The following is a 19,747-nucleotide window of genomic DNA, read 5'->3' as shown; positions in this document are numbered from 1 at the left end:
TACCATCTTTTTCCCCACTGTTGTGGAATCATGAAATACCCTTGATTACGCAATATGATGTTTTCCACGCAGCAGGCTAAACGCGTCAGCTGACTTTTGCCTGATTGGGGACGCAGATTGCTGGAAGGTGCATTGGTAAGATGTAAATATTGGGGATGGAAATTTATGTTAACATATATCGATATTTAAAAGTCATTAAGCAGGGGGAGTTGTGGGTAATCACGTTATTCATCTCGGGGTAATTCTATGGTTTCTTGAAATGTGCTGGACTGGGATAGTTAGAACTTTCCCATTTGAATGAATGCAATGTGGGTTTGATATGTCGTCAGAGTTCCTTGAATGAGAGTTGAATATGTGGATAAAACAAGAAAATTACATATGTGAAGGTTTCTGAGCATTTTCTTTAGTTTCTTAGTTCGCTAACTAGTGCGAGTTATTCCTGATGAGTGGTACCCGGCACGGTAGCTCCTCCCATCAGTGTGTGAATGGGTGAATGATGTAACGAGTGGACAGAAGACCAGAACAGATCTCTACAGGTGCAGGTCCATTAACCAACGTTTGAATGCAACGACCGTTTTTTTTTAAACTGGGATTTAAATGTCAGTAAATAATGTGTGTAAAATGTAAATGCCATGCATTTTTTTTTCAAAATGACTTGGCAGGCGACTCGATGGAGCTTCTGTCAATCAAACTAATTAAAAACATCTTTTCCACTGAGCAGAGCTCTTTGAGCTCCTCTCGATGAAGAAATACTTCCCAGTTCTTTTTTTATCACCGACGCTTTAGCAACATTTACGCCAACTGACAGCTGCTCATTGGAGGCCGACCGGGACGCACACTCGTAACTTAAAGCCCGACCTCGAGGTGGATGTGCGTAGGTCATGTGATCTCTGGATTCTCCCGTGATCTTTTGTCATTGCAAGAATCCAGCCGCACTGCAAAGTCATACATTGGGCGACACTATATAATTTGATTTATGTTAACTTAAATTGTGTTTGTTGCGTGGTCCATGGATGCTTTTTCAGGAACCCAAGACTTGTTACCTTTGCATTGAAAATGCGGAAGGTTATGTTTTGATCGCTTTGTATATATTTATTTATTTATTTGTATGCGTGTTACTCGCATAACACAAAAAGTATTAAACCGAATCGCATGAAATTTAGTGGGATGATTGGTTATTATCCGGGGACCATTTGATTAGATTTTGGGATCGATCGGGTCAAAGGTCAAGGTCATGAAAAGGTCAACATCTTCTTTTTACCATAGCACGGTCAATTTCTATCCAATTGGCATGCAACCAATACCAAAATGTTCATAATTCAATGCCCAATCTTGTGATATGCGAAGGTATGCGCTCTACCGAGTGCCCGTTCTAGTCTTTTTGTGTTTTTGGCTTCACTGTTTGACATTTGTTATCCTCTAATTGGATAAATGATGTGAGGAAACCGCTGTTGCCCACCCGATGGACTCGACCGCTTCAGCACCGCCGTCCGCACACTGCCACTAACGAGACAACGCACCCTCTGCTGTCCAAATGGCCGGTGCCAGTGTGACCGACGCTCGGATTAACGACATCTCGCTCCTCGTCTCCCGCCCGTGAAACTCCGTCCGGTCGTTAGTCTCCGTCTCTGAGGCTGCAGAGGTTTTTAAAAAAAAACAAAGCAGACTTCTGCCGTGCGACTCACTTATCGTGTTGTTTATGTAACGCACCGCTCTGCAGGGAAAGTGTGAGAGACATTGTTATCTCCACGCGCATCGACCTTTTCCAGGGCAGAAGTACTGAATGGATAATGAGGGAGGAGACGGCACTGTGAGCCGCATAATCCGATGCACTGGAGGCTTTAGCGTCTTTTTGGAATTCAGGTTTTCTTCCTTTTGAATAATTCCATCCCACTTGAGTTTCATTATCACCTCTGACTGATCTGGTATCTCTCTGTCTGCGTGTGTGTGTGTTTTTGTTATAACTCTCCGTACCGGACATTGCTCATATCCTAGTCCTGTGTCCTGGATCCATTTGATTCCCTCAGATCAAATATATTTTGTCCATAATACGGTGATTTCACCCCCAACAAGTGCAGACGGCATCAAGTCGAGCTGCCTGTCATCAATCGGCACATTGCCCAACCGCCTGTTAGACGAGTTGTTGCCCTTGTTTTTGGTTTCTGTCCTCTCAGACACGGATTTAAGCTCCTCATGACTGAGCTTTCTGAAAGCTATTAAAGCCTCTTCCAAAAGGCTTTTCTTGGCACAGATGGCGCACCCCCCGATTCCAACGTGTACCTCCCTAAAAACAGGGTCAACGTGTGGTTAACAGGCCGTTGCGTTCGGCCTCAAACCTCTCATTGTTTTATGAAATGGTTCATCAGCTACTTTAATATTCCCATCATCATGCAGCTCCTTCACGCCGGCTGTTTGGTCTCCACAGTGCTCTCCTTGTGTGAAGGCAAACGTATTAAGCTTCAATCATTATGATAACTATGCACACATGGATTAAAAAAATTAAAAAATGTTTACGCTGGAATCATTTCATGGTGACTCCACCTATTTTTAAGGTGCGATATCGGGAGCATGTCGATTGCCTCTCAACATGAACCTACAGTAGCTCATACGCTGTAACTGTGTTTGTACAGTATATGGATGTAGATTGGTCACCCCCCCCCCCCCCCCACACACACACACACACACACACACACACCCCACTGAATCAGAATCAGAATCAGAATCAGAAACATGTTTATTGCCAAAGAATGTTCATATTAAAACACAAACGAGGAAGTTTTTTTGTGCAGAAGCAGCAACACACAAGAGAGAAAAAAAAAAGCCACAAAATATGCCCCTAGAAGGGTACAGTGTGGGAAGAGGAGAAACAAAAACACCATTGCACATAAGCACATACATCTTAGACATGACTTGCAAACTGGAGTAAGGGGGAGGAGGAAGGGAGATCCAAAACAGGCGGTACCGCCATTGGGGCAGAAGGCCGAACCAGCCTGTCACCCTGGGGGCAGCAGGCGAAGGCGTGGATGGGGTTAAGTGCATTTCAGTTTGTTAAGTTATGTGAATGATCGTCCTCCCCAGTCACAGTCCACAACAGACAAAGTTCTCAGTCCACAAGATGGTTGTTGGAGATGGAGATGGCTGAAAGGGGAGAAAGAAAACAACCACAGGTGTCTGTGTCTAGGGGAAGGGAAATGAGAGAGTCTCGCTCAGTGATCTAGGGAGTTGTTATTCCAGTCATCTGGGCCCGGGAGGAGGGCCAAGTCACGGATTGGGATTGTTTGGTCCTCCAGTAGCTTCAGTTGTCGTATTCCCTATTTAGGGCTTCTCCGTGCCAATGCGGATTTCAAACGCATGTCGGGCAGCCAGGGGCTTTTAAGCAGCTGTCACCGCTTTCCTTAATTGGGATAAGGTGCAGTCTTCCAGAACTGAAATCCTGTAATCAAAGTTCATATGTAGATGTCTTCTGCCCAGTCCACATCCAGACCGCCACATGCCCCAGTCCATGACTCAAGCACATTCGTCCTGTAGACCGGTTCGCAAAGAAGATGGGGTGTCGTTAAGGACCAGTTGATTACGTCCATGGTTTTTAGTTCGAAGAGCGATGCGGAGAGAGTCTCACAAGTATAGAGACAGACAAGACATGACGAGAGAGCCAAGCAGCGAGGGGAAGGTCATGGGGAGGAGAGGGGGAGAAAAGTGCGACCGCCTCCGTCGAGAGCCAAATCCAATTTAGCACTGGGTGCTAAAGGATTTAAGAGCCTATGATCTGACAGCGTTGGTCCTGCTAATCCCATTACTGACTCCTGCCAGACGACTGCAGTGGAAACGACCATTTTCAGCATCTCCCAATGATATGCAGCTCTTCACATCCATCACCGGCCTGCTGGCCATGTCGAGTTTAAAGGAATATGTATTGGTCTGAACAAGTGAACCAACAATACAGGTCCTACAAACTGTGAAATAGGACGACCTGAAAACACGTCTTTCAGATTTGGCACATACAAAAACATGCATATATACACTATGTAATATCCCTCCTTCCATATTCTACTTTTTCAAAAGTGCACCAGTTTTCTTGCAAGCCAAACAAAGAAGATTTGGGGCTTGAAGTATCAGGATGAATACATGTATTTTCCCAAAAGACACCATGTTGTTGTTGTTTTTTTACATTAAAGCATGTGAACCTTACATTTAGAATGATATGTCACCTTTTAAGTTTCACCCAACAGATCTGCAATACTTTATTTGAGTTCTGATTTATAGTTTTTTCCTCATAACACCAAAATCAATTAAGACGTGACAAAATCCTCCATGTGCATGAATTCGATGGAGATATCTACAGTTCAGAAGATGAACTGCGAGACACAAGATGTCTCCTTCTTTACCGGGAAGTCCATCCTCACTGGGGACTCCCGTCAGCGGTCCGTTCTCCCCGAGGACGGCCTGCGCCCGGGCTCACGTGGACGGGATTTCTCTCCAAAGGCAACGGCTGACTCACTGTTTACTCTTTTAATCTGTAGGACATGATGATGATGATGATGATGATGATGATGATCCATTCAGGGTTCCCCGCGGTCTGTTTTAACGGCTGCCCAGAGTTCAGGTTCTTTTCGATTCCTTCGCCGGCTCCGTCCGGACGTCTTATCGACGGGACTGATCGCTCCCGCCCGTCGGCCGCATACAGACACACGTGCGGTGGCGTGAGTAATGGAAGTCGTTTATCTAAAGAAGTCCCAGCTGCAGCTCCCAGATGGAGCCGGCGGCGGCCTATAGAATTTTAATGGCTCTAAAATTTTCTAGAATAAACATGCTGGGGGGGGGCGACAGAAAAGGCCCGTCAGTTTAAGACTTGACTCAAAGTTTATTTCACAATAAAAGCCTCAGCGTTGCAGTAAATTCCAGTCTCGCTTGTAGCACCGCTGTCATGGAGAAGCCGGTTTGAAGCCTCGGTCGTTGTCTGTGGCAACGGTGGAGGTAACTGCTCCCTTATCACCCCCCCCCCCCCCCCCCCCGCTGACTAATGATGAGACGAGCCGGAGGCTTGGGGCCTCGCGGGAGTTTCAGCCCGTCCTCCCCATTGGGCCGGGAGGTGGAAAATATCACTCTGCAGGGAGCGAGAGACGAGTCGGAGCAGCGGTGATTAAAGCTCCGGGTCTTTGTTTCAGGGACGGGGCTGAGATGGGAATGCTTGTTGGTTAAAAAAAAAAATGAATCAAAAAACATCTCGTTAAAATAAGCACTCGCACACGGTTGCGGTTTCCACGTGAAATAAATGTGCCATGCTTTTTTAAATGTTGTCTCCCCGTTGTGTTTCCCCAACAGTCTTCTCTTTGTGAACGGGACTGGGGGGGAAAGCGGTGAAATTCCTTGGAACACCCCAAATCCTGGGAATTGTAATGAAGGGGTTGCTAGGTTACGATCTATAGGGCCTATTGTGGACTCCTGTATGGATTTAGTGGTACGACAGGGAGCACCAATGACACCTCCCCCCCCCCCCTGACAATCCCCACATTCCTCTGCTTTTTAGCATCGAGGAAGGGTAGCGGGGGGTGGGGGGGGCATGAATCTTCCCCATTAATTCACTCTAAAAATATCCATAAAAAAATTACCTGACAAACGGTACCTGAAGGAATCGGGGGCGGGGGGGGGGGGGTTTCATTAAGGGGATGCTGACAGGTACTTTATTTTTATTTTGGAGCCAGTCGGTTTAGTTTCAGTCCCTGCAGAACAACAGCTTCCACTCACAGACCCTCCTCGGGAAGAGGAGGTGAGCCTCCTCACCCCTCCCTGTTTGTGTGTCTGATCATTCGTCTCGGGGTCACACTCCTCATCAGCATACCGGTTGAATACACCAAATAATAGTTTGAAGGTGCAACTTGAAAGAGTGGTGTAACATTTTCTATAATGTGTGTATTCACTGACATATATCAGTCTCTGATCTTGAGGTAGGAGGCTACCCTGTACAATGATGTCATGATTAATATTGTTTTTAATTTGTGAGTATATTCAATTCAATTCAGTTTATTTGTAAAGCCCAATTTCACAAATTACAAATTTGTCTCGGAGTGCTTTACAATCTGTACACATAGACATCCCTGACCTTTGACCTCACATCGGATCAGGAAAAACTCCCAAATAACCCTTCAGGGGGGAAAAGGGAAGAAACAGAGGAGGATCCCTCTCCAGGATGGACAGAACAATAGACGTCATGTGACCAGAAGGACAGATTTAGAGTTAAAACACATTCAATGAATATGAATATATATCGGTGTATAGGACTTTTCCTTTTGAAATTCACGCACCCTTCCCTCAACGCTCGTACCATAGGCTTTTTAAAAATGTCGTGGCTAATATTTGTTGACAGGATATATGATCAGATTTGAAAAGAAGCCTCTTGTCTCTTCTCTGGTTTGATCTTCGTCGGCAACACTGGGATCACAAATCCTCCCGAGAGGCCGACTCACTCACAATGGATTGGTTACGCCGCCTGAGAAGAATGACGAGTCGGCTTTAAATGCACACGTCGGTCCGAGAGAGTGAATGAATGAATGAATGCTGTCGTTTTTAAGGTTTTAGGACACATCTTTGAAGTGTCCATCGTAGAACTTCAGTCCCATGTATTTCCCATGCCACGTTCAATCCACATATTACTCATATTGGCTCATGAGCATATTATCACGTGTGTTATTCCTGAAGGTCTCAAACTTCATTCAGAAAACTGTCAGCGGACATAAAGTAAACTGAGTAAACTCTTTAAAAAATGATGATGAAAAGAAAAACCACAAAAATGCCAGAGCATTAAACCTGTGAATATTAAAATAAAAAAGCACTGAAAATATTAAAGTTTCATACTTTTTGAATGAAGTTGCAAAATCCCATTTTGCGTGTGTGCGTGTGTGCGTGTGTGCGTGTGTGTGTGTGTGTGTGTGTGTGTGTGTGTGTGTGTGTGTGTGTGTGTGTGTGTGTGTGTGTGTGTGTGTGTGTGTGTGTGTGTGTGTGAGAGAGAACTTTTCTGTATTTTTTGCAGAATTTTTTTCTCTACTAATGAGACAATAATTACAAGACTTATGAGAGTGTGTGAAGTTCTTTACAGACATTTAAAATATCCTGTTTACACTCGATGTGTGTGTCAGCTCTCAGATATGATATCAAATATCTAATTCTGTTCCGCTCGACATAAAAAAAGATGCAGAATCAAATGAAGTTTTAATTCATTTTATCAACGCATTGGAGCCAGGAAACGGCTTTTTTTCATGATCTGTGAATGTTCCTCATCTCATTATATGCCCCAGAGCAAATATTGTAATATCAGTAGATTCTGCACACGGTTCATAAGCACATACAAAAATAGATAAATGAAACTTCACATTTCTTCTCTTCATCTTCCCTTTGCAGCATTCCTCCTTTCCCTCCACTAGCTATTCGTTTCTTGGTCTCTTTTGTAATGCGTTTCCTCGCTCTCTCTCTCTCTCACACACACACTCACTCTTTCTCTCTCTCTCTCTCCGCCTGCGCCTATGCTCTCCATTTAATCAGCTCTCTCTGGACTCTGTGTTCTGTATAATTAGAGAGTGAAACTTTAATCACCGTGGATCCGGAGCTGGGAGAAGAGAGCCGGGCGATTTCAAAGAGGCACGAAGATCAAGAAAAGTATGTGAAGATGCAGAAATGTGACAAATTAAAATAACTATAATATAATCACGTCTAGTAGGTCGACTAACAGACAGAGGACAAGGTCACAGTTGGCAGGGTGTCTTTCCATAACAACAGCTGTCTCCTCACCTCCTCTCCTTCTGTCTCCTCCTATCTCCTCAACTCTCATCTTCTTTTTCTCCCCTCCATATTCTTCCACTGACATTCATTTTACCCTCCTCTTGAAACAACAGATCACTCTCTCCTCTCTCACTTTTACTTATTCATGCGGCTGAATAATTCACTTTTGCAGTGATAAATAGTCGACATCTCATTGTTTTTTGGGGGGGGGGGGATTTTCTTCTTCTTGTCCTTTTATGGTTTAACTTCAGTATGAACACAATATTTGATTAAAAGAGGAAAATATGGCAAATGTTAATTTTGCCCCATGGTTTTTCATCTAATCATTTGGAGACATTTGGAAATTATAACAAATTTGAAGATGAATACCACTGTCTGTATGACTAATATGAAGATGCAGTCAGGAGACCACCAGCTGAGCTTCATAAGCCTGGAATCAGGAGGAAACGACTAAGATGAGCTTTAACTATTAATCCTGAAGGAAATTCTTGTGGCAGAGTTTGATAAAAGATTACATCAGAAGAATAAAAAGAATAGATTTATACGTACGAAGTGTAAAAGTAGCCTGGGCCTTTTTTTGTTTATGTTCTTATTGATAAGTTTGGGGGGATTTCTTTGGCCTGAAGGAACCGGACGACTTTCTACTTTCATTGGAAAAGAGTTCTAGTTCCTCCAGATGACCTCTCCTGCGTCAATAGATGCTATGCTAAGCTAACCACCAGCTGGCTCCATTCTCATGCATCCAATGGAGAGTAATACGAGTTCATATATCAATCATCTCTTCGAATGTCAAACTACTTTAAATGCTTTATCTGCTGTAGTTTCTGTGTTGTTCCCCGCAGCAGAGACGCGCGATCACTTCTTGTCACTTTTCTTTTCATAACCACTCGGCCGGACCGTCTCGGTCGGGATGGGCTCGGGAATATTCCACAGGATGGATGACGTAAAACTGTTCAGTCAGAATCAGCGTCGGAAATACATGAGGGCAAAGGGTAAAACTGCCCCGAAGAAATATAATGTTGCCCCTGATATCATGAAGAGGGGCAAAAGATGCCCCCTAGTTTCGATAATTTAATAGCGTTTTTGTTCTTTGTTTTGTCTGTCCCATCTGTATTGGCTGTACTAGGTAGGTACACAAACATATAATTTAGAATTATAAAATAAGTTATAATTAAGTCTTTTTTTTTTTTTTTAACAAAAAAATATTTTTACAGAATATTTGTAGTGAAATAGCATTTACAGTTTGTTATGCTGAAAATATTTTACAAAAAACAAATGTATAACCTTGTAGAAATCACCACACAAGGATGATGTTTTTTTTATTAACATAAGATGAAAACAAGGATCAAAACAAAACAAAAACATTACACAAACTTTTCCCCATCCCACCCCTCCCATTGTATGGCTCTCAGTTTCCTTTAATTAATTAATAGTCATTTAAAAAATGTAATAATAAATAACCACGAATAAATAAGAATAACATTTAATATTGTGTGATTTTATTGTTTTTTGTTTAAAAAGAAATCTAAGAAAACACTTTGAATCTGTAGACTACTGCCTAATAGTCTTGTTATAGCCATTTGTATGACAATTGCTCATATGCTGTAAGCCTAGATCAGTATAATTATTATTTGAACAACGGTTAAATGATATTTCACAAGTTTCAAAAAGTGCCCTGAATCTCTTTTTTTAAATGCTCCTGGATTACAGGCAGTGGGGGGAAAAATTGCCCCCTGAAAAATATGTAAATGTCATACGCTGGTCATAATACACCTGCATGGGGTCTGTTGGCCTATTGGATGTCGGTTCTCGGTGCAGTCGAGGTGACGTGAGGCCATCTGAGCGTCCTTCCTCTTTTTCTCTGGCGTCAGAGCTGCACACACTTTCTTTTCTCCCGTTTGTGGTCACCAGACTTTATCAGTGCTCCCATTGTGAGCTGGAGAGCTAATAAAGATGTTGATGTAAAGTTCACTGCCCATCATGTTTGAACGCTGACAGATTGTTCCCTTGATTCTGGCAGCGAGCCAAATGTGCAGCAGGACATAAACCTGTGAGGCGAGGAGAGTCTATTCATACAGAAGGTTTCGGCAACAAGGCCGTGTGTAAGATGATTTAATAAAACACGGCAGACAGAAAGACCTTCAGCCTTGATGTAAATGAAGGTCACGTTACCGCTGACCTTTTGTTCAGATATCTGGTGCATAAATACTGACTGTATGTCAAAGAAAATGCTTGTGAAACAATAAGAGAGTCAAGTCAACAGAAAATGAGCCTGTTGCAGTTCTGATGTATGTTAATAATACGAATAATCTTCATTTTTTGAGACTGTTGATTTCAGTCTCTCCGGCTTTGAGATTTATTGCATTTCTCTGTCTTACGTGATAATAAACTGAATACATGTTGATTCAAGAACTGTTGTTTGAACTCAACAAGCCCTTTTTTTAATTAACAAGTCATATTGGGCTCTGGGAGCAAAGCCAACAAAGCATTTGGCAGATTAATCCGTAATGAAAATAAACATTAGTGAAGCAAATGGTTTCCAAGCTCTTCACTGATTTGTCATGTGTTTTAATTCAATTATGTGTAAGCTGAGCCTTCAATATGAAACCAACAAAGCTTAATTTCCTGCCATAAAATAGTTAAAATACTATTTAAACGTGATACTGCTATTCCCTTATTGATTTATCTTGTGTCTGTCTGTCTCAGTACGAATTCAAGGCCAAGAGCATCAAGAAGAAGAAAGTGAACATCGTGGTGTCCGTGGACGGAGTGAAGGTGCTGCTGAGGAGGAAACAGAAGGTCGGTCGGTCACTCGTGGCAACCTCTCAGAGGAGTACGATTAAAACATTTAAATTAAACCGCCAAATTATCTTTGCTTAACGACGACCGTCCGTCTCGTCCACAGAGGAAAGAATGGACGTGGGATGAGAGCAAGATGCTGATCATGCAGGATCCCATTTACAGGTCAGTGCATGTCTCAAGGTCACCGCTGTGTGGAAAACAAATATTAAATCTGTCTGTTTTATCCACTCTGCATGTTCCTCGTGAATCAATTGCTGCAGATTCTACACGCCGCGTGTCTCTGTGTGGTAATGAGAGCGTGGAGATGAATCTCTGCTCTTCAGGCCCTCGCATGGACGTCACCATGCAGGACTAATGTGCTTTAATGTGCGGGGCCATATGCGCCAAATGCACTTACTTTCATCGGATAGCATAATGAACTAGAACGGGCACTCGGTAGAGCGCATACCTTCGCATATGCCAAGATTGGGCATTGAATTATGAACATTTTGGCATTAGTTGCATGCCAATTGGAAAAAAATTGACCGTGCTATGGTAAAAAGAAGATGTTGACCTTTCCATGACCTTGACCGTAACCTTTGACCCGATTGATCCCAAAATCTAATCAGATGGTCCCCGGATAATAAGCAACGATCCCACCAAATTCCATGCGATTCAAGAAGATTTTGACCTTTTCGTGACCTTGACCTTTGACCCAATCGATCCCAAAATCTAATCAAATGGTCCCCGGATAATAACCAACCATCCCACCAAATTTTATGCGATTCGGTTTCAAACTTTTTGAGTTATGCGAATAACACGCATACAAATAAATAAATAAATAAATACACGGCGATCAAAACATTACCTTCCGTGTTTTCAATGCGAAGGTAATAATCGATAGCGTGTGCTTGTACTTGGTGGAGCATGTGCTTTTCGGGATGTAATTTCTTTAAGGGAGGCATCCCACACAGAGTGTATTCAGAGTAAACTGGTCGAGATTGTTTCTCAAGTCTTCTCGGCTTGTGAGCCCAAAGTAAACGCTCTAATTAAGGCGGCGGCATCCCGTTACCTAGCCTGCCTGTCGGCATGGTGACGGAGCCTGTTGACCAATCATCACCGGGGCCCGTGGAGCCGTCGGTCGCTGCTAAACAACTCGCAGCAATTACACCGTAAAGTGTCAAAATAATACATCCTGTCTCAGAGGATGAGATTCATTACCTTCGCATTGAAAATGCCGGAAGGTTATGTTTTGATCGCCGTGTATTTATTTATTTGTATGCGTGTTATTCGCAAAACTCAAAAAGTATTGAACATCAATCATGAAATTGGTGGGATGATTGTTTATTATCCGGGGACCAGTTGATTCGATTTTGGGATCGATCGGGTCAAAGGTCAAAGGTCATGAACAGGTCAAAATCTTTCGCAGAACTCAAAAAGTATTGAACCGAATCGCATGAAATTTGGTGGGATGATTGTTTATTATCCGGGGACCAGTTGACTAGATTTTGGGATCGATCCGTTCAAAGGTCAAGGTCAAAGGTCATGAACAGGTCAAAATGTTCTTGAATCGCATGAAATTTGGTGGGATGATTGGTTATGATCCGGGGACCATTTGATTAGATTTTGGGATCAATCGGGTCAAAGGTCAAGGTCATGGAAAGGTCAAACTCTTTTTTTACCATAGCACGATACATTTTTGTCCAATTGGCATGCAACTAATGCCAAAATGTTCATAATTCAATGCCCAATCTTGTGATATGCGAAGGTATGCACTCTACCGAGTGCCCATTCTAGTTTATAATGGAAAGAGCAGGTAAATATTATCGGGATGATTTCTGGTCAGGGGAATACATTTTTTTTAATTTTTTCGGCCGGGTGGCTCAAAACGAGTAATTATAGCTAATGAGGCGACCGCCTCGTGGAAATGTAAATCTCCACGATGGAAATAAGGAGGTGGCCACTTAATAGTGTCTTAACATCACAAATCTAACCAGCTTGTGTGTGACATGTGTGTGTTTGGTCAATTATTTATTTTAGGATCTCCTTAAGGCAAAGCCACGCCTCTCCACTGAACCATGTGCGCTAGATAAATCATCCATGCCTGCTCGTGTTACCGTGGGTGTGTTCTGTGCATAGGACACTTTGTGTCACGTGACTTTCGGGAGATGATGGTCATAATTTGGTTCCCAGTGGAGTTGCTTCATGCCAGTGAAGCTGCAGAGGGACCCTCTGCTCTGCCAGTTTACTGCAGTGTGTGCAGGGCTGGACAAGATATATTTATACAATATAAGATACAAAGAGACTACAAAAGTATAGTAACATGTATTTATATAAATATTTATATTGTAAATATTCCCCTTTTATTTGATTTATGTCATTTATATATATATATATATAATTTTATTATTCATTTATGTGTATATATATATATATTTTACTCATTTATGTATTTATACATATATCTATATATATATATACATATTTTTTCATTAATTAATGTATTTATATGTATATATATGTATATTTATTTTTATATATATATTAATATATATTAATATATATATATTTATATATATGTGTGTCTGTATAGATATCTATATTTAGCTTTCTGAAACTTCTATGTAATTAATTTTGCCATCATGTTTTCTAGGATTTTCTACGTCTCACATGACTCCCAGGACTTAAAGATCTTCAGCTACATTGCGAGAGATGGTTCCAATAATTCCTTCAGATGTAATGTCTTCAAGTCAAAGAAGACGGTACATGAAGACACACACACACACACACACACACTCACACCTCCTGACCATCGGAGCATCATAGCGGGAGAAGAGATACACATGTTGATCTAACACTCGTCCTTGAAGCCGTGGCACGCTGAGTCCCTGGGAACTCGTTCCTCTCTCTGCTCCGGCTGCTGCTGCCATGCAGCCCTTCCACACATCCCCGTGACTGAATGCTATTTGCATTCTACGGTTTTTAATATTTTTTTCTTCTTCTTTTTCGTGAGACCTGCAGCCGTGCAGCGAGTACAGAGCAGACGCCTCCACAGCTGCGTCGTTACTGCAGTCTTGGCTCTCGCTGGAGTTCACTCAGCCTAACGAGCGCCGCTCAGCACAAGTGATATCAGTCGATTATGAGTCGTAATTAATCGTTTGTATTCAACTGCTCGCCAAGCATGACTCGGCGTGTTCGTGTCTTCATCCAAACGCCAAACGAGGGACGTCACTTGTTGAATACTTATTCTCAAAGAATCTCACCTTTTCATCTCTCTCCCTCTCTCTCTCCCCCTCGCTCTCTCAACCCCTTTCTCTATCCCTTTCTCTCTCTCTCCCTCTATTTTCCCCTCTCTCTCTCCACCTCTCTCTCTTCCACTCTTTCTCCTGTCTCTCTCCCCCTCTCCCTCTCTCTCTCCGCATCTCCCTCTCTCCCCCCTGACCTCCCCCTCTCTCTCTCTCCTCTCTCTCTCTCCCCCTCTCTCTCTCCCCTCTCTCTCCTCTCCCTCTCTCCCCTCTCTCTCTCCACATCTCCTCTCTCCCTCTCTCTCCCTCCTCTCTCTCCCCTCTCTCTCCCTCTCCCCTCTCTCCTCTCTCACATCTCCTCTCTCTCTCTCTCCCCTCCCCTCCACATCTCCCTCTCTCTCCCCTCTCTCTCTCTCCCTCTCTCCCTCTCCTCTCTCTCTCTCTCTCCCCTCCCCTCTCCTCTCCCTCTCTTCTCCCTCTCATCTCCCTCTCCTCTCTCTCTCTTCTCCTCTCCTCTCCCTCTCCTCTCTCTCCCCCTCTCTCCTCCTCTCTCTCCTCCCCCTCTCTCCTCCCTCTCCTCTCTCTCCCTCTCTTCTCCTCTCCCTCTCTTCTCTTCTCTCTCCCTCTCTCTCCACATCTCCCTCTCTCTCCCCCCTCTCTCTCTCTCCCCTCTCTCTCTCCTCTCTCCACATCTCCCTCTCTCTCTCCCCCCTCCCCCCTCTCTCCACCTCTCCCTCTCTCTCTTGCCACCTCTCCCTCTCTCTCCACATCTCCCTCTCTCTCTCTCTCTCTCCCCCTCTCCCCTCTCTCTCCCCCCTGCCCCTCTCTCTCCCCCCCCCCCCTCACAGTCCCAGGCCATGCGTATTGTGCGTACGGTGGGTCAGGCCTTTGACGTGTGTCACAAGCTCAGCCTGCAGCACGCGGAGCAGGATGCGGACGGACAGGCGGACGGGGCGAGCGACAAGTCCACGGAGGAGTCGTGCAGCGACGGTGAGGCCGACTGGAAGGTCAAAGAAACATGTAGAATATATTAAACGTAATCTATATAAAGTTATCAATGCACCCGATGTCTGTCTGAGCCTCAAGTCTCTGGAGGCCAAACACAAAACTACCTTCGGTCCTCTTCGTGTCTTCGTGTCTTCCCCGTGTGTGATGTTCTCAGATTAATGCATTGTGGTGTTTTTTTCTGCTTCGCAGGTCGTAAACTGACGGGGGAAGAACGAGGGGAGGAAGAGGAGGACGGCAAACTCGGAGGAAGACCAGGCGGAGAAGGTCCTTCAGCCGGCTCGGCCCTCTGTGAGAAGGCCGTCGGGGAAATTCTGCAGAGTCTGGCTGAACTGAACGTGGTCCGACCCGGACAGACCATCATAGTGAGAGGCTGCGGCGCACACACACACACACACACACACACACACACACACACACACACACACAGAGGAAACAGACACGGGAATAAACTGACTCAAGTAAACTGGATTTTGGATTTTTTTAAATGAACCAATAACGTGTTCAATAGTCAAATTAAATAATGTAGGCGTTAGGAACACAGTCGCCAACATTTACTGTGAGATATTAGACATCTGCCTTTAAGGGGAAGGAAGGAAGGAAGGAAGGAGGAAGGAAGGAAGGAAGGAGGGAGGAAGGAAGGAAGGAAGGAGGGAGGGAGGAAGGAAGGAAGGAGGAAGGAATGAGGGAGGAAGGAAGGAAGGAGGAGGAAGGAAGGGAGGGAGGAAGGAAGGAAGGAAGGAAGGAGGGAGGGAGGGAGGAAGGAGGGAGGGAGGAAGGAAGGAAATGAGGGAAGGAAGGAGGGAGGGAGGAAGGAAGGAGGGAGAAAGGAAGGAAGGAAATGAGGGAAGGAAGGAAGGAGGGAGGAAGGAAGGAAGGAAGGAAGAGAGGAAGGAAGGGAGGGAGGGAAGGATGAAAGAAAGGGAAGGAGGGAGGCAGGGAAGGAAGGACGAAAGAAAGAAAGGAAGGGAGGGAAGGAAGGACGAAATAAAGAAAGGAAGAAAGGATGAAAGAAAGGAAGGCAGGAAGGGAGGGAAGGAAATAAGGAAGGAAGGTTCGGTTGATTTGTCACTCTGGAGATCTTTTAAAGAATAAGTTGCTGAGTCGTAAAAGTCGTTAAATCAAGTGGCAAAGTTGCCAAGTCGGCAGTTTGAATCGATATTCTGATCCATTTAGATTTCCTGTCCCTTTTTTAAGCGTTCCACAGTCGGTGTTTATCAATCTCATACGCTTCCCTGTCACCTCATGACGGCTTCCATCACAGGTGTGGGGGGAGGTTCCCGCTTCATTCCTGACACTGACAGGTGATGACAGCGGGGTTTAAAAACACCTCCTGCCTTTCTGTCTTGGTAGCGACAGGAAGACGCCGCTCTGGCCTCGGTGCCGTTTCTGATGCCAAACGGTTCGTTGGACGTCGTGCAGCACGGCGCTCCGTCGTCTCCTGCAGCTCCGCAGCTTTGACATGAGAAGACTCCCCCCCACCGTAATCCCGTTGAGGGGTTCGCGAACATCTGCTCTCTGGAGATAAGCAAGGAGAGAGAGGGATGGAGGGAGGAATAACAGAAGATACACACAAGATGCTGTTCGTAGTGGGGATTTCAAAATGGACTAAATATATATATTATTTTTACTTCAAGGGCTGCTACATGCCCCGAAAACATAATTTCTCAAACGGCTTTTCAAGATGAAAAATACGTTTCTAAATTGAGTAAAACAATTAAAATGCTGGTCCAAAGTTCCAATTAATTCTTATTTACAGCATTGTTTTATTTGAGCTCCTCTCACTGGCAGAGCTCATTTTAAAAAACCTTATTCTGTTCATAAATCACAAAATATATTTGATTGTTTGCCTATGTTGCCACTGTTACTGAGTTAGACCCCTCTCATGTCATGCTTTACAGTGCGCAGCAGCGCCCTCTGGTGGTGGCATGTAGGCGTTACAATACACTGCGCCAAAGAAAATTATTTTTGCATTACGGCAGTCGCGATGTCTGCAGTTACACCGACTTATGTTGTAATGTGTTTATGACTTGAAAACACGTGCACAACACATCCCTGTGTGTGGTCAGTGCTGATACCTCCGGGTCAGTTGCTTTGTGCCCGCTCCCTGTGAGAAGACGTGCAGAACTTTCTCAGGTCATCTTGGCAAAAATATCTAAAACTCCAGGAAGGAGGGAGATTGGGAGAGATCGATAAAGAGCTCAGAGTATTCCCGCCCTGGTTTACAATTCGGGCTCCAGGGGGCGCCAGAGTCCGCATCTCAGGGACTCTCGAGCTGACTGGGTGATTCCTATGCTGCTGGTTTAATTGCATTCATCTGGGGTCAAAGGTCTAACGATATCCCCCTTTTTCATCAACATGATGTTCTTCTCTGTGTGTCTGTGCTCAGGACTGTGATCGGCGGTCCCAGTTCACCGTGGCTCCCAGCAGCCCTCGCTCCCTCACCCCGCTGGCGTCGCAGCACTACCTGCAGCTGCTTCAGCAGCAGCTTCAGCAGCAGCAGCAGCACACGCAGGTGGCCGTCGCACAGGTACGGAAAACACAGCTCAGGAAATGCCCAACGCGACTTCCCACAGCCGAGAATGACGTCTTCAAACATCTTGTTTCGTTCGACGAAAGGAAAACATAAAGATATTTATTTTTCTTTGACGTGTGGCAGTAACTACCACATATCTGTCACTGTATTTGATTAAAAAACGACTGAAACTATTCATTGATTACCAAACTAGTTAATGATTCAGCTTCACTCATCGTGGTTCTTCTATAGATACACACACACACTCACATTCACTCTTTCAGTGCTCGCAATAATTACATCGACCTTTCCGATAGTCCTTTGCCTTCGATGATATTCATCCATTGGCGGGCTTATTTCATATCGATAGTTCCTCTTGAGGGGAACCCAATAATCAATAAGGAGTAGATTAAAATATGTGAAAGCTGAAATGTCAGTGTAAACCAGTTTACAGGTCTTCACTTTAAATGCCTGAATGCGACAGATCGACTTCAATCATGGATCAGTTCACATTAATTAATTAATTAATTATTAACCTGTATTTGGCTTATTCAGTGACATCGATGCCATCTTTTCAGTCATCTTGTGATCTGGGATATGGCGTCAAATTAAACTGTAATTATTTCCTCAACTAGACTTTTTTTTTGTCATTCGAGTCACACACAAAAAAACAAGCGCACACACACACACATACTTTGTGTTGCAGTTGGGTCACGATATTGACATTTTATTCCACCAATGCCTCCCAATGGTGCACAGCATTAATGGTGTAATTGTAATGTGCTTAAGGGCTAATTCTCATCATTAGTGACCTGTGCGAGCCTCACCACCACGTGGCCACTAGGGGGCAGCACCGACCCGGTAATGGACGTGCAGTCGGTGCAGCGTGATGGAACACAAGCACATCTCAATACATTCTTCAAGCTCCTTTTCATGCCGTCGTCTGAGGGAACTGCAGCACAAATGCACATTTACTTTAGTATTTTACCTTTTACTGCCGTATTAAAATCCGCGAGATAATAATCCACCCGAAATAGATCCCATCGTTACTTTAAAATGCAGGTTTGGGATTATAGATATGGGCGGGATTATAAATCCAATTCCATCTCTTCGATGTTAAAGATATAAAAACACGTGGATCAGGTGGGAGGTGAGTGAATTTGAAGGCGTTAGACAAGAAAAAAGAAAACGATTTCACGGATAATGCATCTATGGGTTGTTTTTTCTTTTATAAATCAAATTTCACTCAATCTGTGCAGGCGCAGCTGCTGAAGGATCAGATGGCAGCAGAGACCGCCGCCCGCATGGAGGCTCAGGCCCGCGTCCACCAGCTGCTGCTGCAGAACAGGGACCTGCTGCAGCACCTGGCGCTGCTGGTGCAGCAGCTCCAGGAGCTGGAGGCCCCATCCCCCAAAGCACAGCCGGGGGGGCAGCAGCCAGCTAACGGGCACGGTGAGTGGGGGGGTGGGGACCGCGTGAGCCCTCGCCTGGACGTGTGTCCGGTCGGGTTCCCCCTCACAGGTCATCGCTCACATCTCCGTTGGCAGGCACCCTGACACGTAGCTGTGGTTGATGGGGCTGGAGCGGGGCCAGGTACTGAACCCCCGGTCTGCAGGTGAACACCTGGACTATGAACACCTGGACTATGAACACCTGGACTATGAACACCTGGACTATGAACACCTGGACTATGAACACCTGGACTAATCCCCTCAGTCTACGTGGTTTGGATTCTGGTGCAGGGTTTTCTTTGCATGTTGAAGATGTCTTGATTGCAGGATGAAAGGGGGGCACTGATGGCTTAACTAAGGAAAAGCCCCAGTGAATGTTAATAAAGGAGGAGGAAGAAGAGAAGGAGAAGGAGAGAAGAGGGGAGGAGGGGAGAGGAGAGGAGAGGAGAGGAAGGAGAGGAGAGGAGAGGAGAGGAGAAGAGAGGGGAGAGGAGAGAAGGAGGAAGAGGAGGAGGAGGGAGAGGAGAAGGAGGAGGAGAGTTGGAGAGGAGGAGAGGAGGAGAGAAGGAGGGAGGAGAAGGAAGAGAGGAGGGAGAGGAGAGAGAGAAGGAAGGAAGAGGAGAGAGGAGAGGAGAAGGGAGGGGAGAGGGGAGAAGGAAGAGGAGGAGGAGAGAGGGAGAGGGAGAGGAAGGAGAGAGGAGAGGAGGAAGGAAGGAGGAGGAGAGAGAGAGGAGAGGAGGAAGAGAGGAGGAGAGGAGAGGAGAGGAGAGAGGAGGGAGCGGAGAGGAGAGGGGAGAAAGGAGAGGGGAGAGGAGAGAAGGAAGAGAAGGAGGAAGAGGGAGAGAGGAGAAGAGAGGAGAGGAGAGGGGAGAGGAGAGAAGGAGGAAGAGGAGGAGGGGAGAGGAGAAGGAGTAGGTTGGAGAGGGAGGGGAGAGAAAGGAGAGGAGAGAAGGGAGAGAAGGAGGGGAGAGCTTTTC

General features: G+C 45.0%; 1 protein-coding gene across 1 annotated transcript in view; it reads left to right on the top strand.

The window, feature by feature from the left end:
- si:dkey-34e4.1 (carboxyl-terminal PDZ ligand of neuronal nitric oxide synthase protein) overlaps window positions 1-19,747 on the top strand; it is a 38,841-nt gene that overhangs the window by 8,044 nt on the left and 11,050 nt on the right. Inside the window, exons 3-9 of the mRNA XM_056432785.1 lie at window positions 10,480-10,572; window positions 10,679-10,737; window positions 13,208-13,316; window positions 14,648-14,789; window positions 14,997-15,169; window positions 17,194-17,334; window positions 18,579-18,771. Coding sequence (XP_056288760.1) covers window positions 10,480-10,572; window positions 10,679-10,737; window positions 13,208-13,316; window positions 14,648-14,789; window positions 14,997-15,169; window positions 17,194-17,334; window positions 18,579-18,771 — 910 coding nt within the window. The remainder of the gene's footprint in view (window positions 1-10,479; window positions 10,573-10,678; window positions 10,738-13,207; window positions 13,317-14,647; window positions 14,790-14,996; window positions 15,170-17,193; window positions 17,335-18,578; window positions 18,772-19,747) is intronic.

This window comes from Pseudoliparis swirei, chromosome 15, assembly GCF_029220125.1.
Source record: "Pseudoliparis swirei isolate HS2019 ecotype Mariana Trench chromosome 15, NWPU_hadal_v1, whole genome shotgun sequence".
Lineage (NCBI taxonomy): Eukaryota > Metazoa > Chordata > Actinopteri > Perciformes > Liparidae > Pseudoliparis > Pseudoliparis swirei.
This window is presented reverse-complemented; position numbering and strand designations above follow the sequence as displayed.